We start from the raw sequence: 27217 nt of genomic DNA on the forward strand, positions 1-27217 counted from the left end.
TATTGTAAAAAAGGTTGGTATTTCCATCGGAAAAGGGCATGTGCCTTGTAGTGATATAGACTATTTAGATACTTATGTGATTTTGGATATTTACAGTCAGCATAAGAAAAAACTTTCATATCTCAATTTGATAAGACCCAGTCTCTTAACCAAGAGATTATGGATTAAAGTCGCCACTTGGTGTGCAATGGGTTTGCTATGCAATTGTGCTTAGGTCCAATGGATTTTTATTCATTCAACATGAGTGCCATTTTTGGCCATGTCGCGTGTGTAGATAGAATCTTAGAGATCATTATTTTCATTGTTTTAAAGAATAGATTTTCTACATGTGTTTCAAATCTTCTATCTTCATTAATTATTTTCCATTTTGCAATTGTTTGGTAGCTCTTCTCAGCAAGGTTAGAATATATTCATTTTTGGCTGAAGAATAAGTTTGGAAAAGATTCAAGACAGTTCCTCTAAACAAAAGGAAACCTTAAATAAGCCCAGTGGCCAATAGTCCCACCATTGGTAACCAGCAGCTTCAACCTAAGCCCACAATGTACCAATAGCAAAGATCTTGATCAAACAGTTATTGCGATAGTTGGTTATAACAACAATAGGAGCCTTAACAATTGTCCATTGGACTAACTTCTAATCTAAAGAATCAAATCCAACGTTTCTCATGGAGAAAATAAACTCGCAAATTTTTCAAGTAGCTCGAACCACAATGAGAGGAATGAACTGCAAAGTTTCTTTGTTGGGACCAATTGATGTAATGGGCCTATATCAAAGATTACAAGGTGTATGTGTACTTGTCTGTGACCACATGGTGTGTATGCATGGTTAGTGTGACTAAGTTAGGTGGTAAAAGGTTCCAATGGGTGTGATTGAGACAATATTGGACCTGATTGAGGAATCAGTGGAGAGATTAGTGGATCTGGAGATGCTCTCTCTCTTGGGCAAATGCGTTGTATCACTTGCCTACTTAAGGCAACTTCTAGTCATGAATAAACAACTCTTTCTATTAAGATTCCATTGATTTTCCTTCATATGATATCAAAGCCAGGTTGAGCCTTCATTCCTCACTATCCCACATCATCATCTCCCCTACCTCTCTCCTTATTTATTCCTTCTTCCTCTTTGCCTGATTTTTCCTTAAGCTTGTTCTCTCTCTCTCTCTCTCTCTCTCTCTCTCTTTCTCTCTCTCTCTCTCTCCCCCCCCCCTAGACCATACCGCAAGCCCTTTGACCTAAATACTCCTCGTAACTGGGCAAATCTCTAGTTTAGAGGAATTACGGAATGATATCATCTACTGCCCGTGCCACCACTTTTAAAGGTCGCTAATATTTTGCATAATTCTGCCAATTGGAGTCACCATTCCAAAATCAGTTCAAGCTACTATTGGGCGATAGTATGAGGAGGTTGAAAATGAATTTTGAGCACCAATGCTCTTGTATTTGAGGCGAAATTGACAAAATAACAACCAAAAAAGGCACAGTTCATACGGGTGACATTGCACAAATCCTTTCTAGGGGATCTTCTATGGTAATAGAGCTTCCTAACTGCTATAAAATCCCTTTGATTGCTTCTCTTTTTGGTAAAATTTCACCCTCCAAGCTCAGGTCTATTTTTGTAAGTATTTCTCCCATTTTTTGGTCTTTTGCAATTAACCAATCAACATAAATTTGGAACTCTTGACCTTGACTGCAAGTTTATTGTATCTTATCTGGAGCTTGAGCATTGTAACTTAGTCATTGAGCTCATGCATGTCATACTTGTTTGCATTTATGATACTACCATTGTAACTTAGTCATTGAGCTCATGCATGTCATACTTGTTTGCATTTATGATACTACCATTATTGGTAAGACCTTCCCTATGGCTACTAAAACAAAGATAGACAAGCTTGAGGGTGAGGGATTTCACATATGGCAAACCAAAATCAAATTTGTACTCATGAAAAGCAGGATTTGGAATGTTGCCAATGGAAATTAGAAGAAGTTTACCACTAGGGAAGGAGAAGAACAGCGAGTCATGAAAAACAACAATGAGTCATGAGTTGTCGTTTACAACAGGCTATTATGATTTTTCACTAGTCTTAAATATTGATCAATTTTACAATCTTTTGGAGACATTAATGAGAACTATTTTCATAACTTTTACAAAATAAGCATAGTTTCAAACGTCTTTTGAAAAATGTACATATTGCTAATTGAAAGATGAAAAGTTTCTACTTTTCACGTCAAATGACAAATTGAGAAAAACAAGACCAATGATACGATCTAATATTCTTTGAAACTACTAATAATTCATGCATGTCTAAGTAAAGTATAATTCATTATTTATTTAGTATTTTTTAGGTCATCTTTCACCTACATTTATTGAAGCTGCTTCTTTCCAACTCATATCAATGCGCTAGATAGAGCTCTAGCCTCAAATTGAGCTATAGGTGAAGCCAGCTTGTTGAAAATTCAATATCATATTTGATAATGTATCATAGCACAGAGAATGGAGGGCTTTACAGAATCAAGTCGTGTGGCTTCATCGACGATCACAACCTTCTCAACATATGCACGTCCATTTTGACTGCTCAACAAACTAATCATCTATAGGTTCTCTTAATTATGAGTTGCTCTTGCATCACTTGTGATAAAAATAGTGGTCTGGGCGACTAAAGAGCATGCAAGGATGACTCCACTAATTCCATCGTAATAGGAAAATTGATATTCAGGTTGACGAGGCATCCCATCAGCAACAATGGAGCCAAGAGGCAATCTCTACATGAGCTGAATGAGAAATCCATTGAGTATGAAAGTCTAAGTCCTCTAAAAATTTTGACACACATGTTCTGCAAGATCTTTACTCTCTAAGATACTAGCACTTTCCAGTTCTAGGAGGGAGGCTTCCTAGCTTTGGTAAATTCCCTACCAAATTCATCATCTTTTTAATTGATGTTCTAGATTGGGTGGAGGGTGTAGATAAGCTTATTATATAATTTTTTTAAAAAGATCTCAATAATGTAAATGTTTCAAGATTACCTTAAAGTGTAAGTAATTATGCCACTCACATTCTATACTTCACACACAAGACAACCTCGCAGACACTTGCTAACTATGGGTTGGAGTGCATCAGTACCAAGAGACTTGTTTGCAAGGGATTATATTGGCCTAAAAGGAAAGGGTCCTAGCAGGAGCACTCTAATGGTGATAAGCATGTAAAAATATGTGGTTAAAATACTCCCCTCTAAAGCTTTCAAGAATGTCACAAGACCCCTCAAGTTGCTTATTGTAGGCCCCTTTGTGATGCTTAACAACATGACATAAGTTAGCATCCTACCCCTAGGTCATTCCTTTTGTCATTAAGCTACATATCCTAGAATTTCATTCAATCTTAAGTGCTTACCTTCTCTTTGCCCTAAGAAACAAGGGCGACACCATATGGCTTGTTCCCCATGAAATTGACTAGTATCTCTGCCCATGTTGTATATTCTTATCATCAATTGCTCATGTTCTAGAATTATCACACACTAGCATCTACAATGGATTACAAGAGGATTGCCTGCTTTACAGATGTGCTCATTTTCATACTCTATATGGATTTTGTGTATTTCCATCTTAGCTGGTGCACTACTAGTACTATACGAGCACACAAAAATTTATTGTTTTGACATGCCAAGGTCTTAGATATTAGCTCATGTGTAGTGTACCCCATGGCATCTATGTATTTCCATATTTCATCTCAAGTGGAAGATGTCCTCAAGGGTCCAAAACACATTATACAGGTGTAGAAAGTTTGAAAATAGGTTAGAAGGCAACATCTTAGGTGGTGTACATTCCACTAAGGGTGCAAGCAAGGCAATTGCCCTCATAGAACCAATGAATCCTCTCATGATAAAGGGTGCTCCTACGTTCTTTTGGCAATTTGATATAAGAGTCAGCGTCAAGTTTCCTCCCAAGTCCTTGATTCTTGATTGCCTTCTATCATGTGAAAGGTTTTTCGCAAAGAAAAACTACAAGAAGGGGGCAAGCTACCTTAATCCCCCTCAATTCTTTTGCAACCTTGGTACTCACATCCACTTTCGTAGCCTCTTGCAACCCTATACTCCACCTTCTTGACGTTTTTAACCCACTTTCGAGAGCCTTACACTCTTGAATCTTAAGGATTCATGCGTGTAAGGGAAAGGCTTGGCGTTGAAGGTCAACCTTAAATGCTATGTTTAATCCACTTGCCATTCATGCAACACCAACATATTAGCAACCTTAAATACCTTCTTTAACCTTGCAGCTTGCACTAGCGAATGGAGGTATTAGAGTTCATAGCCTTAGATAGCACTCACCATAGCGCACAATATTTTAGACCCCTTTCTCTCTCCATTACAATTTACCCAAGCAATCCCATAAAGAACATTAGGTTGCAATTATTTATACTTCATTTGCAACAATGTCCTTGTGATTGGTGTGGCATATTGTTGGCAATGCCATATTTTTGTTGCTCAAAGTAATGTACTTTTGCTATAGCATGCCAAAACATTGGCTCTATTAGCCACAATCATGTGAGTGAGAAGGTGAGTATGGCACTGAAATTATGTCAATGGAGACAGGAAAGACAGATCTCTTGCACACTAGCCAATTGCCATGACAACCAAGTGGTTGACCAAATAAATCTACTTATCTCTCAAAAGTAGTGGAAGGTGGACGTTCGGTATATGGATGGATAGCAAGCTGGAAGGTTAAAATTGATTGCTATGATGTTGTTTCAGTATATTTATGCCATACATAAGTTATAAGAAAGGGCTTTCCTTGTGCATCTTGGGCTATGTAATATGAGGAAATTTTGTGGTGTTTGATGAATGATTTGAATTCCCAGGATGGATGATAATGGTTTGTTCTTTCCAAAATGTATATTTTACCCTTGAATTTTGAATGTCCCTTTTGATACGTATTCTTGCTTTTATGCGATTTCTCTTCTCATTTTTATAGATGTGGTTCATCACTTTGCTGAGGAGTCAAGATGGACTTGCCTATGTTGAGAAGGATGATAACCGTCGTCAGCGAAGCCACACGAAACAAGGTTGTTTTGGTTTTGCTAAGCCATCCATGCCTAAGCTATTTAACTATGTGATATGATATGCTATCAAATATGATATTCAATTGTCGACTAGCTAGCTTCGCCTACAGCTCAATCTGAGGCTGGTGCTTTACCGAGTGCGTTGATATGAATGGGAAAGAAGCAGATTCAATAAAAGTAGGCTAAAGACGACCACAAAAATAGATGTTCGAATATGATATCGTAGTAACTTTTCCATTCTACAATATGGAAGCGTTAGGGGGGGGGCCTTATGACTATTAAGTGCAAACAAAATATACCAAGAAAAATACTTGAGAATTGCTGTTTGTTGAAGAAAATTTACCTTGCAATGTAGCTCCACAATTGTATCTAGATTTGTCTAATATGACCATATTATTCTAAAAATCGCATTATTCAAATCACTTTTCGAATTATCTCATTTCCCTTATCCAAGCTTCACATCGTCGAGAGTGAAGAACATTTGGACAGCAGCTCAAAATACCTAGCATCATATGGTACACAAAAAATTGCCGACAATTGATGCTTTGTAAAACGCCCTTGAAAATTTGTGGAGAGAATTCTCTGTTCTAGGACCAACTTAATTTGGAAGGCATCTAGTGTTACAAATGAGCTGTATATTATTAAAGTATTAATTTCCATTATACCTATAAACAGATGTATCACATCCTGGCATCTCAAAAGATGAAGCAAATCTCTCAACATTTATTCTAAGCTCCTCAATTTCCTTATTGTTTTGCAGGCCTTTCAGAAACCCCTTCTGTGCATGCCCATACTCTTTCCGAACTTTCTGGGCTATTTGTAGAGCTTTCAAAAGATATCCAGCAATTGTTTCAAAATCATCCTCCAAGCAGCCTCTTGATGTCATGGCTGGAGTTCCTGTTAACAACATACATGAGCAATCTGTAAAATACCAAAGCAATCGTGTAGCAGAAAATAAGAAAGTAAGCTCTCCACTGACAAGGCGAAAAGTTGCAATGAAAACACATTCATTTAGCAAAACAAGTCACAAGAGTTCCCCATCCAAGTTTTAAACATAAGGTGAGAGTTCAGAGATGGAAAATCCTGTCAGCCCACTGCAAAAAAGGATGCTTTCCCATCAAATTCACTTCCCCAAAGTTTGTCCTTTTCTTAGGCTACATTTCATAGCTTGAGTGAGAAAAATTCAGCATGCTTAACTTGAAACCAAACGAGTTGTGAACATAAGCTTTCCTATTCAGCCCCATAAATCGTAGTAATGTGACATGAATATGAATACAACAGACTCTGGCGCCCTCTTAGGATTCAGCACGGGTGATGATGCTCGTTTCAGTAGCTCCACCCTTACTGTGATTTGTATCAGGTTTTCTTTCAGTCTCATAGACCCATCGGTCTTCCGAAGACTCTAATAAAATTTCTTTCTTTCTTTCTTTCTCCTATGAGCTTGCTGTCAATTTTTATAGGAGTTAAACATTCATATGTTTTTCTCGACAATTCTGATGACCAGCAGATGTAAACTCACCAATTCTAACACCACCGGGAGCCATTGCACCACTATCTCCATACACAGCATTTTTGTTCAACGTGATGCCACACATTTCACACACCTTTTCATATTGATTTCCTGCACAATATTCGAGAAAATTTAATAGAGGCCAAGGTTATATACTTCAAATTTGTAAACAGAAGAAAGATTTGGACTTCAAGTAGATAATTTCAGCAAGAGTGCCCTCCCAACATGTTAAAACCATCAACTCCATCCACGGAATATTCTTTATGTGGCAAACTTGCAATTGTTGGCACTGCACCCATAGTTAGGTGCATGTATAAAGACTTATCCACTTTGGATTTCTGACAGAATTTTCCAGACTTCTCAAAAATGGACAGCCAATACAACAAACTAGAGAGCCAAATGATGCCAAAAATAATTGACAAGTCACCTGCAAAAATGGATGAACAATCTATTAAATTCAGACTGCTAGTAAATATTTTATTGGGCACCATACATGTAAATCAGGATGGCAGTACGAAAAATGGGAGGGGCCGCAAGGGAAGCCTATGTGAGACACAAGCAAATAAATGCAAGTGCAAACACTTGGTTGAAACGAGCAGCTTTCCAGGATCGTATGATCAATGTGTTCATACAGGACATACGCACTCGCATATGCATACTGATACAAATATGATGTATTAAAGATAAAAAGTATATAAAGACTCTCAGCTATGAAAGAGAAGCAACAAGTTACTCAAACACGTAAAGTAACAAAAATTTGCTGACAGCTTCACAACAAGTTACCATTTCTTGGGCAAAAAAGCTGAGTCTGAAGCTCGATAAAAAGATTGTTTATAAAGCCTTTTCAAAATATATTCTCTGCAGATTGGTCACTTTGCTCAGAGCTGCTCCTCACCTTCATGTCAATCTAACAATGTGAAGGAAACTTTGCATTTCCCTCACATTCCTACTCCTGTCCAGTCTGATAAGCTGGAGCATCCCCAGCATTAAAAAGAATGGAGACGAGTGCACCCTCAAGGAAAATCTTCTATCACAGCGTCTCCTTTGGTTCCCTTGTCAAATCCGTTCCAGGCTCTCTCATTCCAGGATATCCTTCGAATCACAGTCTTTTTAACTACAGGTGGATCTATCTCCTTCAGATATAGTTAGTGATGGTAATGAGGGACCAAATGTGGATTTGAGAGAGCAAGATAAACAGGTATCTTCTCGTGAACCAGAAAGTAATATTTCACTTGAAGACATGCATTCTATCTATGTTGCAATAAGTTTTCAACCCAGTGATTCAAAGGTTGTCTTCCTGCTTATGTCAAGAAGAATCGCACGGGTCAAAGGAAATTGCATTTTATTGATGGTCTTTATGTCGCCACTTGCGGGCATGTAATCTATTTTCCTCGTTTTGCTTGTCCTTTTATCTTGACATCCTGTCTCCTTTGACAGATGAAATATTGTGTGTGTGTGTGTGTGTGTGCTCTCTCTCTCTCTCTCTCTCTCTCTCTCTCTCTTCTTACATCCACCCAGAGCCCTTATCTGCTCAATTAACTGATCCTACTGATGTATCAAACACCACTTCTGTGCCTCAACTTGGCAAGAAAAAAATATGTACTTAAGCATTTGTAAAAAATAGAGAAAGTCCTTATTGTAAGGCACAATAAAAACTACTGCAGAGTTATGGCATAAATCCCAAAGAAACCAAAAGATTTACAGAGCAATATTGCCCCTGATTTTCTACAACAGGGGATCACATTGGAGAATATTGTCTTTATGTCGCCACTTGTGGGCATGTAATCTATTTTCCTCGTTTTTCTTTTTGGTCCTTTTATCTTGACGGCCTATCTCCTTTGACAGGGGTTCTTTTGCCCTTTTACCTTTTTGTACTTCATGGTGGGTTTTTATCTCGTTTGAGGTTTCCCACACGGTAATATATAGTATTACCACAAAATCGTGTGTGTGTGTGCTCTCTCTCTCTCTCTCTCTCTCTCTCTCCCCTTACATCCACCCAGCCCTTATCTGCTCAACAAGAAGATCCTATTGATGTATCAAACACACTTCTGTGCCTCAACTTGGCAAGAAAAAAATCTGTACTTAAGCATTTGTAAAAATTACAGAAAGTCCTTATTGCAAGGCACAACAAAAACTACTGCAGACTTGTGGCAAAACTCCCAAAGAAACCAAAAGATTTACAGAGAAATATTGCCCCTTCGCAAGGACTCTCGTTCCTAATACTGCAACACGATATACGTGAACTAGAGATGTGCGGTCTACTATCCACAGAAGTCTCCGCATCAAATACATGAAACTTGCGAGGTATAGAATGGACTAAATGGCACAACATTCATAGTGACATCATCGAAACCAAAACCAGGGCTGCAGGTAACCCAGAAAAGATGTGTCTGCCATTTCTTTCACTTGTACGGAGGCATAGAGGAAGATTAAGTAATGATGAAGCTTGCCTTAGAAAGATGACCTTATTGCACTCAAGAAACATTGTAAACAGACACTTCGATTCAGCATGATTACTGAGGGATCTTGAAGGATCCAACTGGTTAAACGTGCTGCTAAGGATAAGAGAGAGACCATGAAGAACAGACCTCCTTTTGATGCAGATATCCAAAAAAGAAAAGTTAAATATGGGAAAAAGCATATATGCACATGTGCAGCTGTAAAAACATACAGCTCAAAATGCCTCACTATTCCATATTTGAACTAGATGTGTTGACTCTCATATTTAGAAGCACTTAATCCTATCTTTGCTTCAATCTTAGGCCTCTTAAAGGTTGATTCTTATTCATGCAGAGTGTCCCAAAAATATATGACACTTACTCTTCTTAATTTCAATCGAAGTATTCAAGAAGTGCATTAATCCTCAAAACATATAGCTCTCACGTGGAGAAAATGGATTTCTAGGTGTTGGTTCAAAAGGTAAGTGATGCATCCTTCAAGAACCCACTATGTAAAGGATGGGCATGGCTCAATATTGAGGCCGAATGAATTCAATATCCATCCCTTCTAGAGAGCTATTCTAGCTAGAAGCCAAATACAACGGAGCTCTATACACTTCGGAGCTACATTTTTTTTAACAGAAAAAGGAACTTTCTATTAATGCTTGGAAAAAACAGAAACCATACAAGTCGGCTGTCCACTGTCCCAAAGGCACCGACTGGAAAAGAAAACCCTCAAGCCTGGCAAAGGCCAGCCTGCCTCCCCAGAACCCAGCTCACTGCCTAGGGTATCTCAAGGACAGGGGCTAACAACCGGAAAAGGGGGGGGGGACTATACAACCAGCGTACCCTCGCAGCATGAGAATATAGAATATTCATGCAAGCCATGCCTTGCAAAAGCACTCCCGCCTTTAGGCAGCGGTCACTCTAGACTCCGATGCCCGGCACTTCCAGGTGGCATGCAGAGTACATATGATATCTTGCCAGATAGCCACCAGCATGGTTGTCGATGGAATCCGATGTCCCCCCATCACTAGGCTGCAACGCACAACCCATATGTTCCATGCCGTGATGCTGGCCACTATCTCCCACACAAGGCCACTCTGCAGGAGGAGCTTCCAAGGCTCTGCACTTGGGGTAAGGCCACGAACCACTAACTTGCCCAAAGGGGCTCTGCCCTACATCTCCGGGTCAATGATGCCCAGGCCTCCTCGAGCTTGTGGCATGATCACAATCTACCAAGCAACCTAGGCCCTAATGTTCCTCGTGCCATCCAAAATTGCGCACCAGGCACCTGAGTTGACCCATGCATCCCCTATGAAAACACCAGCACGGGGTGATGTACTAGGCTGTAGTTAAGAGAACATGGTTACCAGAGCCATGCCTGCTAAAGAGAATTTAGCTGAGCTCTAGTATAAGAGCTTTCGCCGAACGCTCTCTAGAGCTAGGGCGATCTGTTGCTCTACAGATGTCAATCCCTACTTGACAACCCAAATACCTCACTACCTCACCCTTGGGATCCACTGAAAACCAAAGGCGGCACCGCAAGCCTTGAGCAAGCCTTGAGCCTCATGGACCTCCTCTATCCTGGTGAAGAAGCTGGTCGACTTGGTCGAGTTGATCCAAGCCCCATAGGCCTCACAATAGATGGCTCATGCTCCTCTAACTGCCTCTAGGCTCGCTGTTGATCCCTCCACATATAGCAATGTGTCTTCTGCAAACTCCGAATCCAGGAGCTCCTCCTCTTGTCGAATCGGAAGTCTCATCCCAATCAATCCTGTTGCGTAGGAGCGTAGGAAGTAGCCTAGAGTCTCTACTACAAAGAGAAAGAGGGAGGCAAGGGGGCAGCCCTATTGTACAGAGAGGGAGAAAGAGAGGCCTTGATAGCAATGAGCACCTGGCTCGAGCTCCCTGCATAGAGAGCTGATACCCCCCGGATCCACCAGTCTGAGATGCCCACCCTACACATAGTGCCCTCCAAGAAGGACCACTCCAACCTATCATATGCCTTCTCGAAACCCAAGAGAAGGATAGCAAGTGGCTGTGACTCCTCACCTGCCCAGTGTATGGCTTCCCAAAAGGTGAAGATATTGTCCAAGATGCTATGCTCTTGGACAAAGCCGGTCTGCATGTCCTGAATGATGTCGGAGAGGTGGGGGCGTAACCACAAGCTCAAGACCTTAGCTAAGATCTTGTATGTGGTATCCAGAAGCATGATCAGCCTCCACTGGCAAATGTCGGATCTGTCTCCTCCCTTCAAGATCAAGCAGCCCCAACTCAATGAGTGAGGAATTGAGTCGGAGTCGAAGATCTCCTAGCAAGCTTGCCTCAGCGGCGTGACGATATGCTCCCAAAAACTTCGAAAGAAAGCTGGAGTCAAGCAATCCACCCCAAGACACTTCTAGGGAGGGAAGGCCTTGAGGGCCTTCCACAGCTCCTCATCCATGAATGGTGCCTCTAACTGCCTGCTCAGACTCGACAAGACCACTTTCAGAACCAGATCCCAAACTGCCTCCCAGGCTAAGAGGACCGTGGGAGTCTCCTCCTATCGATAGAAGTCCGCAGTCATCTCCAAGATCTCCGAGAGGTCGGTACGCATCCGCCCCTGCTCGTCTTGCAAATGCTAAAGCTGAGTCCCTACTGACCCGAGCCTCTTGGTCTAGAAGAACTACCTGGTCATCCTGTCTCCCCGCTACACCACTTGGCATGGGAGGAGTGGTACGAACACTTAGCTCGTTGTACCTCCGTAGATTGAAGGTTAAGCCTCACGCTCTCATATCTATCACTGAGCCACCAAGAGCCTGGATCCTGCTCTCTGGTCGCTTTATGGAAGCAAGATCCCGTCGTAACGCTCTCTCTCGCTCCTGAAGAGAGTGCCTCCTCGTAAGGGCTTGGGACTGCAACTCCATACTGCTCCTCCGTATAGCCTCCCCCATCCAGGAGGCCCGTTTCTCACTAGGCTCCTCATCTAGCTGATGCCAAATCTGCAACTACCTGCTACATATCCTCGTCCTGGAGAAGGACGCCTAGTATGTGAACCCCCCTTTGGCAAAGTCCTCTATAGGGCTGAAGCGCAATGGGGGCATGGTCTGACATCGTGGTACTTGCCAAAATCCCTATGGAGCTCCCTCTATGCATCGCCCAGTCTCCAACATAGAACCTATCCAGGCACTCCAATAAGCCGTCATGTCTCCACTGCCCAAAGGAGAAGCGAAGACTACCTAGGATTCCTTCTGAACTCCGCCTCTCTCCACGGGTCCCTACAGCTGACCGTGAAGATGAACTACTCCCACGTGCTCTCTTCTACTACCAGCATCTCTGCGTACGAGGCTCCTTCCTGTTTATCTTCTGCAAACTCTAAATTGTTGAAGTCACCCCCAACAATCTAAGAGTGAACATCTAGGAGGCCCTCTGTCAAGCGTCTCCGAAAAGCTGGCCGGTGCTGCCTGCAGGCTGGTGCATAAACGTCCAGGATGCCAATCCGGGACTCGCCCATGCGGAGGCCCATCCAAACTGCTTGACCTGGAATCAGCTCTTCTTGCTCAAAAACCCCGGAAGCCATTACTTGGGACGCCAAGATGCAAAGCCCCCCTACTGCGGCCTACTGCGGGAGACCATACCTCTCCCCAAAAGAAAATGATGACGGCGGTTGATATATCATGCTGAAAACATGTGCTCCTGAACCAAGAGGAAGTCCACTTACTCGTGCTACCGCGCCCCTACACAACTCCTGCCGAAGAAGCAAGTGTTATGGCTGACTCCTAGAAGAAGAGAGCGTGAACAAGGCTCGTCTATGTGCGGAACCTTGCACCATCGTCTCTGACTTCTATGACTTCAGGGGGGGTTTGGACGGGGAGTAGCTATATCTATACGCCTGCGTACCATGGGCATGACCGGCTCAATGCCAACCCTCCGTGCCCACTGCATCATGAAGGATACATCCACCCTAAACCTATCAGCACATTGCTGAAGCGACCAATAGGTCGGATGTGCGATCTCCACCTCTAGGGACAGACAGATCACGACCACTGCCAAGTCCTCTCCCGACCGTGCTGTTGAGAAGCCAAGCTAGTAGATAGCAATATCGTCGTAGTTGAGCCACAAGTCAATCCCTAGCAGACCCATCCACTGCTCCATCATGCAGTACATCTGCTCGCTCATCATGCAATCGAACAAAACCGAGGTCCATTGCTCCTCTCCAATCGTGGCCAAGTGGAGTCCCAGAAAGGACACGCACAAGAGCCAACCACACTGATGGGGCCCCCTTTGAGAGGCTGTAGAATCAGCACGGTCATCTCCAGAGCCAAAGGATATGCATCATGAACCACAAAAGAGTTTCAAGGCCCAACCTTTAGAACTCCCTCAGCAAGGGCTGCCCAGGACGCAGTCTCGGACACGGTGGCTGAAAGAACCGTCCGCTTGTCCCAAATGTGGTCCAGGAGGCAGTGTCGAGGGGAGAACTAGTCTGCTGCTAAAAGGCCTCAGCTTGGGAGGGAGGAGCGGGGGGTGAGACCCTTGCTTTTCCCTTGCCCGCAGGTGAAGGGGCCATTTCCATCCCGGATGAGAAACTGGGGACGGAGGAAGGGGCGGGGGGGCAGATAGTAACGGTGGCTGGGACGATAGGGGACTGGGAGGGAGGAGTGGCTAGCAGGGGGCGAGGGGGACTGGCGAGGGGGGGAGGGCAAGGCGAAGACGAACCTGATTGGTAGATCCACTGCAACTCCAGTGCTCCTAGGCTGCATCGGAGGCTGTGATCCCTGGACCCCTACTCTCCGAGGGGTGGGGGAAGTTGGGTAGGTAGGGAAACTGACACTAGAACCTCGGGGCGCACATAGGTTGCTCCCTGGCTGCTCTCCCTAAGCCTGGGAAGCCGCCTCACTCTCAGCCTTCACCTTCCTCTTGCGATTACGCTCACATTGCTTTCTTCGGTTTTTCTTTTTCTCTCCGACTTTGGCACACCTCTCTTTGGATGGCTCAACCCAAGGGGTCTGGGACTCCTGTTGGTGATGCAAGTGCTGCTATCTACGTGCATGTTGGGGTCTCTCTGCTTGTCCCAGACGCATCTGCGGAGGACGGGGAGGGACCCGTCTCTGGCCTCTGGGGCAATCCCATGCCACATGTCCCATCAGATGACATCGAAGGCACTGGCCCGGTAGCCCTAAGATCTCCACTCGCTAGCGAAGCTCCCCCCGTCTAGTGTCTCGAGATAGATCTCCTCTGGGAGAAACTCCAGGCTCTCCACCACTAGTCGAAGTCTGGGGACTCCATCATCCGCTACAACCGATGCTGTTGTATCTAGTGGGAACTCCAGCACCGTGCCAAAAGCTCGACCTACGGGAGGATGGCTCAGTACTTTCTTGGGAGGCCCAAAAGCAAAGCATCGCGGGGTACTCGATGCATCGTGTCCATGTCCTCTATTGTGACACCATGGTACCACGGGAAAAGATACACCATGTGCACGTCAAGGAAGATCAAGTTTTGCTCAACAAGGGTCCGGGTGGTCTCTGGTGAGCACAACTGCAAGAGAAAGACTCTTTTGCCATAGATGGTGACGTCCTGAGTGTGGTCATCTTCCAGTGCTAAGCTTGCCTAGATCCAATGGCACACATGCCGCCTCGTAGGAGTAAGACCCACAACCCTGCCTACCACTTCTTTATCCAATAGTGATTGAACTGCTTTTTGAACCTGTTGCTTATCTTCCAGTGAGAGGACCTTAACAGCCCTGGGATTCGAGGGTGCTGCCATGAGAGCCCCTCTGACCAAACTAGGGTCACCGCCAAGAAATCCTCTCCAAGATAGGCACAGAACCACCGCAGCTGTGAGAAGGGAAAGGAGAGCGCAAAAAGGTTGAAAAGAGGAGGGAAAGAAGGAGAGCCGCCTCCACTGACTAAAGCACAATCCAGCCAGGGCACGAGCTGTCAAAAAAGAAGAGGGGTAAAGGAAAAAAGTGACCTGAAACGGATGAAGAAAAAGGAGCTGCAAAAAAGTGGGTTGGTAAAGGAACTCCCCAGCGAGGGCAGCACCGGCAGCTCACGGCAATCCCATCCAATACACTTGGGAGCTACATAACCACACACACATATGTTTGCATATACACATTTACATTTAAACATATATGTATTTGTTCACACAACTCTCTTTTTTTTTTTGGTGAAATCTAGTTGTCGCTATATTACATAAAACAGTCCCAAGAAAAGGGACAGAAGATATCATTATACAACAAGAAGGCAGGATAATCTAAATCTTGTGCATGAAGACAATCACAAAATGATTGCCTTTAGGTGCCCGCAAGAGCTGATACTTAGCCAACGAGGGGCCACCGAAGACTTGATGATTACGGTCCTTCCATAGAGTCCATAGTGCCCAATAACGAACTTGGAAGAAAAGAAGATCATGGCCATGTATTTGTTCATACACACTTTTTTTTTTTGGTGAAAGTATTTGTTCATACACACACACACACACACACACACGCACGCACGCACGCACACACACAAAGAAGGAAAGAGTGTTTATTGAAATCTTCAAAAGACCGAAGAGTCTATGAGACTAAATAAAACCAAATATAATAAAGCTAAGGGATGGAGCAACTGAAGCGGGCATCCACCCCCAGGGCTAGTGAAGCACACTACGACGCCTATGTAGGAGGCTAGCAAAACTATTTGGATGAGAGCCATGGGCCATGGGAAATCCCTGCACAGGAACCAATCGGTCAAATGTCCACGAAGGTATTGGAACCTTTTTATGCTGCCTAGGACTCAGGAGACCAAATTTGTAGGCTGGGAACCTTTTTATGCTGCCTAGGACTTAGGAGACCAATTTTGTAGGCTGACGGAGGATACAAGAGAATATCTCGACCAATAGTGGCTATGGTGAAGTTGGCATGGTCAAGGGAGGAAGTTAGTGATAGGATGCCACTAATGCTACACCTAGGCAGCCTGCTTGGATCATTCTCTCCTCCTCTGTGGTCTTCATCGTTTTGGCAAGCCCCACCATCACTCCCGTCATCTATCTCCCCAAGTTAGCGAATAAGGAGGAAATAGCTATGGTCCTCATGTTTGGGTCAACAAGACGACGAATCTATCATGTCGTGCTCTTTGGATCTACACAACATCGTATGCCCTACGCCCTCCGGTTAGGGTCTCTTGAGTGAAAGAAACCTACGATCATCAACTGACTAGGCTACAACGGGCCCTCTTGGCCTTGCCTCTGCACTTGGAGAAGTCTATCTCTATGTTGTTAGGCCTCGAGTAAGAAGACTACCACGCATGGCTGATAGGGATAGGCCAAGAAAATTAATAGCAGTCCAAATCCGTTCTTAAAGAGGCAATGGTGTATTCTCCCCCTTTGTCGGTTAGAATGTTTTCAATTTCTTTTCTGATTCCTTCTCGAATTTGGCCTTTCATTCCTTAGTCAACAATGTGGCTTTACAAGGGTGGCATGTGTGTTGCGAGATGTGTGCAACTGTCTTGAATCCAAAAGAAGATCATTCTTGTCAAGTGTCTCACTACTAATAGTGAACTACCCCACTACCAAAGTACTAAGCAATGAGGTGGTATGCCAAATGTATGAATGTGAACACCAATGATAGATCCAAGGGGACTAACTCCATTGGGAATTAATCGTGTGTTTCGGACAATGACTCACTTTGATTGGTGGAGTTGGATCTCCTATAAGGATGTGCTAGTCTACAACTAGACTACATGTTGATACAAGAAATGCAACATAAGATTTTCTTCATTCAAATTTACGTGCTAGGTTGAAAAGGCTGCAATGGATTAGCAGGTGGTTCTGATTATAAGGCTTAATGATTGTGAACTATGGGTAAGTCAGAAATCAAATTGGATGTGACCAACATGTAGTGAATGAGTTGTTGGGCATATTTCTTTTTATAGCTATGCATGGATCAAAGGTTATGGCCATTTCAAGTTTCCTAAAATTTGTCTAAGGAGTGATCAAAATGATAATGTGACATGTAGGTGATGAATGTGTTTTGCCTTCAATTCGATATGGATATTTGGGGCAGATAGCCATTTCCGCTAGGAAATGGTGCGCTTTGCAAGCAACTGAGTGCTAGTCCTACCTAGTGAGGAACGAAATGTCGGGCAAGGGAGAGCACTTACTCAGAAACAAAATGGAAAGCAAGGAAAGAGAGAGTGCAAAACAAAATGGAAAAAAAGTATTTCTTGCATTACTCGGCCTCTATGGGCAAATGGAAATATACTCTTCAGCTTCATGCTATGCTAACTCCCTAACATCTACGACCTTATACACATGACTTTTGACAATGCGCTCTAAGTACTACCCACCTACGTTTACAACCATTTGTACCTACCCATCAAAAGGGTAGGTGCCATTAAGTGAGCATCAAAACTATCTTGACACCCTCCTGGCACAACCGTCGAATCTTAGAATTCGGTTTAGTGAAGACGATGATGATTTGTGCAAAGGGGTCGTCTCTTGCTTCACCTCAAGCAGATCCTTCATTCCTCCAATTGTTGTTCCCTGTGGGGCCTTTGTCCATTCATCTTGAGCCTTGGTTGAAGCCCACCTCGTTTTGCCCTAGAGGTCCAAAATTACCTCCAACTAATGCTCAAGTTGTGTCATCATAGCTTGGATTTCCCTCTACTGTGTCACGAATCATTGGCGGGTGTTGTTTGTCCACCAAAGTACTAGGCATTCATCATCATATATTGGTAGTTTAAGCATCAAGGAGATGTCAACTTCACTTACTACCATCTATTTTCCCTTCGCTTGAAAGGTTTGCAGTGCCGTCGCAAGTGCTAATGGCCTCAATCGCCATTCATGGTTGAATGCAGTGTTCCATGGAAGCTTGAAGAAATCTTGCAAGCCTAAGAGCTGCAACTAGTGTCGGTTGTAGTGGCCAGGGTCATGTAGGTGGGGGGTGAATATCTAGGCCCTTCGGCTTCACGGTCTTCATCACAGTGCCCTTTTCTTTCACTGGGTTGGTGGCCATTCAGTAGAGAATGCCTGATTCCTTGCTACACAAAAGACCCATGTCATCCTCTGTGCCCAATCTTGTGGTGCTACTGGATCTACTGAAAATGACCTGACGAAGTTTGAACTGATGACAACACACAAATCTTAAACTGAAATACAGCACCTTGCTGAATTTGAGTCTCCTTCCTAGAGGGATTCCTTTCTTCAACTCCTTGGAGCAGATTATGAGAGTATCACATTTGCTGTTATGAGTTGAGGGCCTACTGGAGAAGTAACCCTGCACAGCAGAATACAATCAATCTCTCTCAATGATCTCTCACACTGTCAGTGCACACACACACATGAATCCACACTCATAAATCTGAAGCCGAAGATAATGAAGCAGAATTCAGAACATATTCATCCACAGGCAGGGGGACAAAATGCTCAGAGAAGAGCCACAAACATCCAGCAAAGTGCTTTGGAAAACTACAGTCAGAACTTACCAAAATACTGAGAACTATGGGGAGCTATGATGCTCTGACTCCTTTTCCTGTGTTGCCTAGAATCAGGCTGCAATGGGATGGGAAGGAATGTGCCAATGCCCCTAATCATAGGGGTGGAGAGGCTGGATACCCCCCCTGACTGGGCCGACTGAAATCAGCCAACCAGGGTCTGAAACCAACCCTCCCACAAGCTGACCAGGTCTGTGACAGACCCGACTGGTCTGTGCACCTGCTAACCCGCCTTCAGCTTCCTGCCAGGCCTATAAATAAGCCCTGGCCCAGCTGGCCTAACAGTGGGCATACACCATCTCTGCAGCCCAGATCCTACCCAGGTCTCTACTGCACCCAAGTCCTCATGTGGGGGCTCACAGGTGAGTCTGTGGCGTTTTCTAACATATCCTCTTTCAGACGTGAGTAATGGCCAAGGAGAGAGCATTGCAATCATGTTTTTCTAGTGGCTGAAGGTTACGTGAGTTTTCACATAGAGAATAAGTTAAAAGGAAAGACTCTAAATTTCCACCAAAGCTTCCAGAAAGCAGCTAACATCAGTGTAGTGAGCGCTTCTTTCATGGCAGAGCTGGATGTCAAACATAGCTTTCTAAAAAAGCATTGAGCTATGTAAACCTATGTTATATGCTTATTTATGGGGAAGGAGAGAGAGCGACTCTCACTTGATCACCTATGTGATTCCTTGCTCGCCTTAATTTATTTGCATGATCCCTCACTCAGGACTTTCAAGTGACGTTTTCTATCAGATTTTGTAAGAAATCGTTGGCTCAAGCAAACTTGGACTTATAATGCGAAGGAAGTTGCAATTGGTTTCTAAACAGCCTAACAAGTGGTGAATTGTGTGTGGAGAAGCATGAGTGGGGCTGTTAGGTCATCTGGAGTCTGATTACATTAACATGTCGAACCCTCAAGAAATTGCAGAGATCATAGTGTCTTGGAACACAATGATGACCACAAGATAAAACCACTCCAGAAAACAAATTTATTTTTTCATGTGCAGCTATGGAAAGTTCTACAAATCTGGTTGACATGATGTCATGCACTACTATTGCATGATACAACCACCGTGGAATTGCGTGTAAAACCAGTTCAATTGACAGTAGCCACTTGAGCATCAATTTATATCCCTCAGAGCCATGAAATGAATATATGGTAAGATCCAAACAAGAATCTTATTATTCCATTCATGCAAAGAAATGTGCTAGAGTTAAAGCCACACTATTACTGAAAACTTAACAATTTAAAGTTGACGAAAATAGACATGAATTCTTATCATGGGTGGAATACAATTAGCCAATCAAAAAAAAGAGTGAGTCTGACTTTGGGATAGTAAAGTGTCTAGAAATAGATGAAGCCATTAAGATGAATTACATTTGTGTCTAGAATGAATGCAAGAATGTTTATGTTACAATGGGTGAAACTTAGCCTTTGAAGTTTGGGAGTATATTAATGTTAATTTCTTTTAACAAGTTTTGTCCTTTAAACAACTCTCATGACATGAGAAAAACTTGTTAATAGATTGAAATTATATACATGTGATATTTCCTAGCTGGACAAGAGTTTGGCTCTCTCTATGGACATGTATCATGTGGCTATTGAGCCTTATGTTCACCCCTATGTAACCACAAAAATGACAACAAGTCTGTCTATTCTTTGGAAAGAAAATCGATTTCCAGGAGATTACAGATAGTGTTGAAATCAATACAAATCTTTGAGGCAGGATTATCCCATGTTTACCTATGTGGATTCAAGATTATAAATGACATTTTATGGAATTTTCAATTGATCGGGGGTGAATGAGTCTTGTGATCGGGGGTGAATGAGTCTTGCGACAAAAATGAGTATTCCTGAGATAAAGTTTAGGAATCAATTTTTCGTGCGACAATCTCAAATACTTGTGGATTATTTCGAAGTATGATATTTGAAGTAAAATTCAGTTATTGTTGTATTAGGTATATTTTTTAGCATGTTTTACCTTTCTGAGGTCTTGAATATTGAGCTGTAACACATCATCTAGACATACTTCAAACAAAATTTTCTTTGGGTATATGCCCATTGTCTTGTCTTTCACATAGATTGACCCAAAAGAAATAGCAATTATGGTTATATAATTAGCAAAGCAATTTGATATTAATGCATAGGACTTGGCACATTTCTCTTATTGTAACAAGAAATAGTGAAATGTATTTGAGGTAACTTACTGAAATCTGGAATTAATCATATATGAAGGATGGATAGTCTTCTTGATTAGTAGAGTTTCTAGGGGGATTGGATGATTGTCCAAACCAAAGCTCTTATGAAAGTTTAAAATAAAGAAAAGTAGGATGATCAAAAGAGCTACTGGGCCAAGTTAGAATATGGAGGTGACCTTGAAAATCAAATTATGATGGCTAATGCACAAAGACGGACTACTAGCAAGGTGAGTAACAAATAAAATACCGAAGCTGATTTTATTTGTTACTATTCTCAAATCGAGCAATGCAAAGACCAAAAGGTATTAAGTATATGCTTTGGCCATTTATGGCAAGATATCCAATGCTAGCAAGTATGCAAATCCTCTTGGTATCTACAAACCTATAACTTGAGTGAATTGACAAGTAGGTGTACGTCTAGTACTATGTGATCACGTGTTGGTCAAGTCAATAACTTTTTAGTAGAGTACTCTAGACCAATTGACTTGCTTTATCCTCTAATGATTTCCTTAGGGAAGGTGAAAAATCTTTTCAATGTGATTGTCACATGGTTAACTGTCAAGCCAACAACTTTTTAGTAGAATACTCTAGATCAATTGACTTGCTATATCCTACTAAATTGATATACCTACTAGTCAAATGTTGGAATTGTAAATTATAGATTGACTAATAGTATACTTGAGAGCAAAGTTCGAATTTGGCTGGACAATTCCTAGCAAGCAGTTTCTGTGAGGGAAAACAAAGTCTCAGCTTGGCTGATCATCCTTAATTATTATGCAATTACTAAGGATAGATCATACGAGAAAATATGTTGAGGTCATATGTCTCAAGACAACCACTTAGATTGGGAGAGGTACATCCCAATAGTGATTCGTGAAGCTATAGGCCATAGCTTATTTAGGCTCAGATGGTCATATTAGAAATATCTGATATCCCTAGACTTTAGAAAACATGGTATTGCAAGTAATTCTTACAAGGAAGGCAGAGGCTCTTGCATATCTGAAAAAGGCTATCAGAAGCGCTGGAGATAAGACTAAAATGGAATATGATAGTGACGTCTTCCGATTGGTCTTCAAGGATTGAGATATGTATTGATTCTCAAGGGTGTACATATTGATGCTCGGAGATTTGAAAAGTATCCTATGCTATCCCCATGACACTGGATTTAGCTTTGCTCTTTGATATGTCCAGCTTATGATTAGAACTCTCTCTTGTTTTTAGGATTCATCTACTTCTCTTCTCTATGCACTAGAAGAAAGAAATGTGTTAAAAATGAAGTAAAACAAAATATATGGGGAATTATTGGATTACAGTTAAACGAGGCATATGTTATCAAAATTATGTTCCGTTCAATCTAATTACTCTCACTGATCACCAATGCATTCCAAAAAGCTGACCTTTGAGTCGCATGTGGAATATCATAATGAGGCGTTCCTTTTAAATTCATAGATGAATTACATAGTTACATCAATTTAAACAGAAGCACAATACCTGTCAATTTATGAGGCCGAAGATCCCAAAGCATCAAATGGTTATCTGTGCCACCTGTGACCAGCTTGCAGTCCCTTCTTTGTAACACAGCTGCCAATGCTTTAGCATTTTTCAGCACTTGGATAATATATGCCTTAAACTCTGGTGTGTCCACCTGCAGCAAGGCAACCGCAAGGGCAGCTGTACGGTTATTATGAGGTCCACCCTGCACTGAGTGGGACACAGCAAAGTTGATCTTTGCCTCAAAATCATAATGATCTGTATCATCTGCAGCAGACTTACGCTTCTGCCCTCTTCTGAAAAATATCATCCCTCCGCGCGGCCCTCTTAAGCTTTTGTGAGTTGTAGTTGTGACAATGTCACAAAATTCAAAGGGACTACTGCATTGCTGTAGGAATGAAGTGGAAATTCTAATCAGCCAATATAAGGAATCCAGAACAACTGTAGATCATTCACGCACATCAATTACTTCGAAACAAATACAAACCTCCACACCCATCCCTCTAACTCTTTCCGATGAATGTTTTATGCTATGCCACAGTTCTTTTTTTAACAGAAAGCTTTGCATAAAGAAATCTACGCAAGTGAGAAATGTAATCAATCCCTCCATTGCTTCAAACATGACAGTCCAAAAACTTGCCCACGATTCTCATCTGTAAGACCATGACTAAAAAGGCTTTTCTTCCTTATCAGCCATGCTACCATTACAGAGAAAGGTTACACCAGTTACCTGAGCTGCCACAATACCACTAATGTGAGCCATGTCACACATCAAAATAGCACCACATCTATCAGCAATGTCACGAAATTTGGCATAGTTCCATTCACGAGGATAAGCACTAGCCCCACAAATTAGAAGCTTTGGCCGGTAGGCAAGGGCAATCCGCTCCAGATCCACAAAGTCAATGTGACCAGTTGAGTCCACTCTGTATGGAAAGCTCTCAAAGAAAATAGAGGCAGCTGAAACTAACTTCCTATTAGAAGTATAGTAGCCATGGCTTAGGTGCCCACCAGAGGGTGAATCCAAGCCCATTATTCGATCTTTTGGCTGCAGAAGAGCCGTGTAAACTGCATAATTCGCGGATGTACAAGAGTATGGCTGCACATTGACCCCCCAAAACTTTGGTTCTAAATGGAAAGCCTTCAATGCCCGGTGGATGCACAAATTCTCTATGATGTCAATGTTTTCGTTGCCACTATACAACCGGGCACCCGGCATGCCCTCAGAGTACTTATTCGTAAGATGGCTCCCCAGTGCTTCAATGACAGCTTGAGAGGTGAAATTTTCAGATGCGATGAGCTCAATCCCCTTACATTGTCTGTCCTTCTCCCTTTCCATCATGACCCACACAAGCGGATCCACCGTTGATAAAGGCCTATTTCCCCAAGACTGAACTGTGAGCCGCCTGGCAGCTAAATCAGCAGCCTGTGAAGGGTCATAAAAGGCACTTGTTCGTGAGGACTGCAGATTAGGCGCAGCGAGAGGTGGATGCAGTGGCGAACCCTGCTGTGTGTTTAGACTTCCATTCCGATTATTTTGTGCAGACAAGTTCAAGCCTAATAGCGTGGGAATAGGCTTCTGAATGGGGGACTGAGGAGAGACCTCCAAAGGCATTCCAGCCGAGCTGGGGTTGAGGTTGCGAAAAGAGCCGGGAGTGCTCGAATGAGACAACTGAAAATTGTAGTGAAACGACTGGTCGCCGTTTTGAGAATATTGAAGCTGTGGACTCAGTGGACGAGTGGAGATAGAAGTTCGAAGCGAAGGAGGAGGACGAAATGAGTTCTGCATGTAATCTTCGCCATTGGAGTCCTCCTGGCGTTTCTTCAAACGTTGCGAATTTGCAGGGGACATCATAGGGCTGTCTCTGCTAATGTCTCCTGAATGAAAATGATTTCCTGAATATGTGAATGATTGTAGGGCAGGTCCAAGTAGAGCACTGTGAAGAGGGGTGTCGGGAAGAGAAGTAGCATGGAGAGGAATGGGATGCAGGGGCAAGGAGTGTTCGGTGGAGGTTAAAGGAATTCCGTCGATGCTAGAGTTTGGCAAGTGAGCAAAACGCTGGCCAAATGGCTTGGAAGCATCCATGCCGTGTCCGAATTTGCAGCTTCAAATTTGAAGCTTTTCAAAACAGCATTTCCGCCTGAAATCAAGGACGAAGATCCTGATTCCTAACCACAAATGGACGCAATTTTCTCAAAAAATTTCAATTGCATGCGTTTCAAATCGTTAAGCAAACGTTGAATTCTAAGATACCTTTGGAGAAAGTAGACGGGGCGGCCGGCAACTGAAAATGCTGAGTCCGCTGCAGATTAGGAGCCTCGAGAGCCAATTTTTGCGCTGAGTAGAGGATGGAGGAACGCAGCAAATGATGGAGGAACGCAGCAAATGAAGAATGGAGAATTTGAGGATTCAAACTCCAATTTGTTGAGGAAGAGCTCTATGATTTTTTGTCAAGATTGCTACACAGAGGGGCAAACAGACGGACTGCCGACAGCAGCAGCAGCAGCAGCAACTCGAATGCTTACTCTTCATAGCAGCAACTCGCATGCTGGCTCTTCAAAGCCGCAAGATTTCAATGCGATTTCTCGACTGAAAATACAAGAACGAGAAATGCGTTCTTTTCGATCAAGAATCAATTCCACAAAAATCGTTGGAATGGAGACTCCAAAAGCCGGAAATCGATCGAAAACAACACGAATGCGTTCCAATCGACCGACCGAGCAAGAATCAATCGAGAAATTCGTGGAATGGACGATCCAAAAGCCGATGCAACAATTGAAATTGGAACAAGAAACAGGGTTGTTAGCTGAGATCGAAGAGAGGCGATTGAGAATCCAACTACGCAAAATTCACCTCCAATTTTTCAATTTAGTGTTTTTTGATGATGACTAGGGGGTCTGCACCATACTCATTCTTGCCACCCTCACTAATCTCGCTTTCTTAATCATGCTTTGTCTCCTGTTTTATGTAAATCCACTTCCTTCCAAAGATTTTTTCCTTCCACCACCCACTTCACGCCTCGCATGCCTCCGTCCGTCAGGGTCCTCGTATCTTCTCTGCTCTCTCATTAGTTCCGGAGCAAGGAGTCCACCCTCGAGGTAGTCCACTCTTGAGGTGGCACCACCGACATGATGTGGGGGACACGAGCTCTCTGTTTGCTCTCTGGTGGGTATACGTGCCTCTCACATAAAAATAGCCACTTTGTGAGATGCCCACTTTGGCGATTCATCCACCACCGGCTCCAAAAAGCTCAAATTTTGATCTCACTGAAAATGGAAACTTGCTCTCCTAGGTGATAAGGGGCGGCTTAACGACATGCAATACCATGTTGGGCGCCTCCTTCGAGCCGTGGCAATTTAGCAAATATGAAGCTAGAGGAACAATGTGGTTTTTCATTACAATAGAATTTCTTCGAGAAGTTCAAAGTTGGTAATTCAGGAGATATGGAGTCAGAGGGACAAGATAATTTTTCGTTAGAGTAGAATTCCTATTGACTTCCTTCAACAAGTTCAAGGTTATCCGTTGGAACTGCTTAGTTTCTTCAGTAACCATTCAAGTGCCTTCAAGGCTTTGAGACATGCTGAGTGCTCTAGTTTGAGCTTGTCTTGCAAATTTCTTTTCTTTGTATATTTTCCTTCTTTTTTATTAATAAATCCTCCTTTTCTCTCGCAAACCCTTGTATTGCACATATATTTCTTTCTTGTTTCTCTTGCAAACCCTTGTATTGCACATATGTTTCTTTCTTGCTTCTTAAATGGTCCTAGGCCTCTACCAACCTCTTCCTGGTGTCCTTTCCTTCCTTCACCTTCAAAGTTAAGGTGTTATTTCCTTTCAGATTAGCAACTCTAATATGTGTTCCCTTCATATCAAGATGCTATTTTGTTTCTTATGAGCTACTCTAATACTCCAAGGGTAATTCATACACTTGAAACATAGCAAATTAGTAGAGGGGAGGGGTATTTTTTAAAATAAGGGGACTTAATGTATAAACTTTAAGATTGAAAAATGTATACATGTAAGAGGGGGTTAATCAATTACATGACAAAATGTAAAATGCAAGGATAGGGGTATACACATGCTTGCTCTCACGTGCCATGGGATCTATTAAAAGTGATCCTCCCCCCCCTCTCGTGCTCTAACAGATTAGCTATTCTAATATGCATTATTCCAATCCCCCTAATCAGCTACTCTCATCAAAAAGGGTAATATGCATTATTCTAATCCCCCCATCAAAAAGTCCTTAATATCTCCTCTATGTGCCTCTCCTCTGCCACACAGTGGCATCATCATGAGCATCACCCACACTAAGGAACACAAGTTAACAACTCGATGATTCAATCACATCGCCTTATGTGCATCATTTGCACACACTAGATAGAATCTAGGGTCAAAAAATAGCCATATGTCATGTGAATGGCCCATAAGAGGGTTGCACGTTTATCAAGTGGATGAGGGTATTTATAAAAATATTAGGTTAGAGTAATTTACATATGTAGATTTTTGGAGGGGTGTCTAAATAATATAGCATCGCCTCCCCTTACTCCCCCACGCCCTTCGTGGCCCATAATTCATTGCCGCAATTTTCTCTGATGCTGCCTCTGATGGTGGCCTGCCTCCATTACTACGATTGTCTTTGGCAACGGCCTCCTACAACTGCCTATGCGCTCTCTAATCATCTTAGCTCATTAAAGCTATTGGTCGTCCCCAACCTCTCTTGCCACATGGACTCCTAGGTAATGATGCTCTTTGGTCCCTCTTTAACCATAAAGCTCATGATTCCTTTTTTAACCCCCTTCTTTCCCTTCATGGATGTTTTTATCGAAGCTATGCCTATATATTAATATAAAATATTGACGAAAGTTTATGAAGCCCATTTTTTTAGTTTCACAATATTGATAGGATGCAGTCCTTTTTTATTTTTTTTCTTTTGAATTTTGAAGTAAAAGATGTAAATCTCGGCAAAACTTTAAATTTTTTTGCATAGAAGTTTCAAATCCTAGCGAATCTTTCAACTCTCTATTTTTATTAGGGCCTACAAACTTTCGACACCAATATAAACGTTTAGCTTCTTAAGGAAACTA

At 42.7% G+C, this 27217-nt stretch overlaps 1 protein-coding gene across 3 annotated transcripts; it reads right to left on the reverse strand.

The window, feature by feature from the left end:
- Positions 1-5547: 5547 nt before the first annotated feature.
- LOC147886201 (serine hydroxymethyltransferase 4-like) lies at positions 5548-24957 on the reverse strand. 3 transcript variants are annotated; one of them, XM_087395117.1, is made up of 6 exons: positions 24854-24957; positions 24390-24725; positions 22866-24276; positions 22136-22523; positions 6569-6670; positions 5548-5946 (listed from the first exon to the last, which is right to left on the reverse strand). In XM_087395117.1, the coding sequence occupies exons 3-6, from the start codon at positions 24219-24221 to the stop codon at positions 5699-5701; spliced, it is 2094 nt and encodes a 697-aa protein (XP_087251243.1). In that variant the 5' UTR covers positions 24222-24276; positions 24390-24725; positions 24854-24957; the 3' UTR covers positions 5548-5698. The 3 variants fall into 3 exon arrangements, with proteins under 3 accessions (XP_087251243.1, XP_087251244.1, XP_087251242.1); XM_087395118.1 differs by having other exon boundaries at positions 22866-24297; positions 24390-24957; XM_087395116.1 differs by having other exon boundaries at positions 22866-24304; positions 24390-24957.
- Between the last annotated feature and the right edge of the window lie 2260 nt (positions 24958-27217).

This window comes from Dipteris shenzhenensis, chromosome 24 (assembly GCF_047967505.1).
Source record: "Dipteris shenzhenensis isolate YYH24624 ecotype China chromosome 24, Dip_SZ_1.0, whole genome shotgun sequence".
NCBI classification, from domain to species: Eukaryota; Viridiplantae; Streptophyta; class Polypodiopsida; order Gleicheniales; family Dipteridaceae; genus Dipteris; species Dipteris shenzhenensis.

Excerpts from the sequence above, each read along its gene's own strand:
- LOC147886201 (XM_087395117.1), bottom strand. The coding sequence starts at position 24,221 with ATGGATGCTTCCAAGCCATTTGGCCAGCGTTTTGCTCACTTGCCAAAC. Across the intron at positions 22,524-22,865 it reads GTGGTATTGTGGCAGCTCAG|CAATGCAGTAGTCCCTTTGA; the intron begins GTAACTGGTGTA and ends TCATTCCTACAG. Across the intron at positions 6,671-22,135 it reads TCGGCCTCATAAATTGACAG|GAAATCAATATGAAAAGGTG; the intron begins GTATTGTGCTTC and ends AATATTGTGCAG.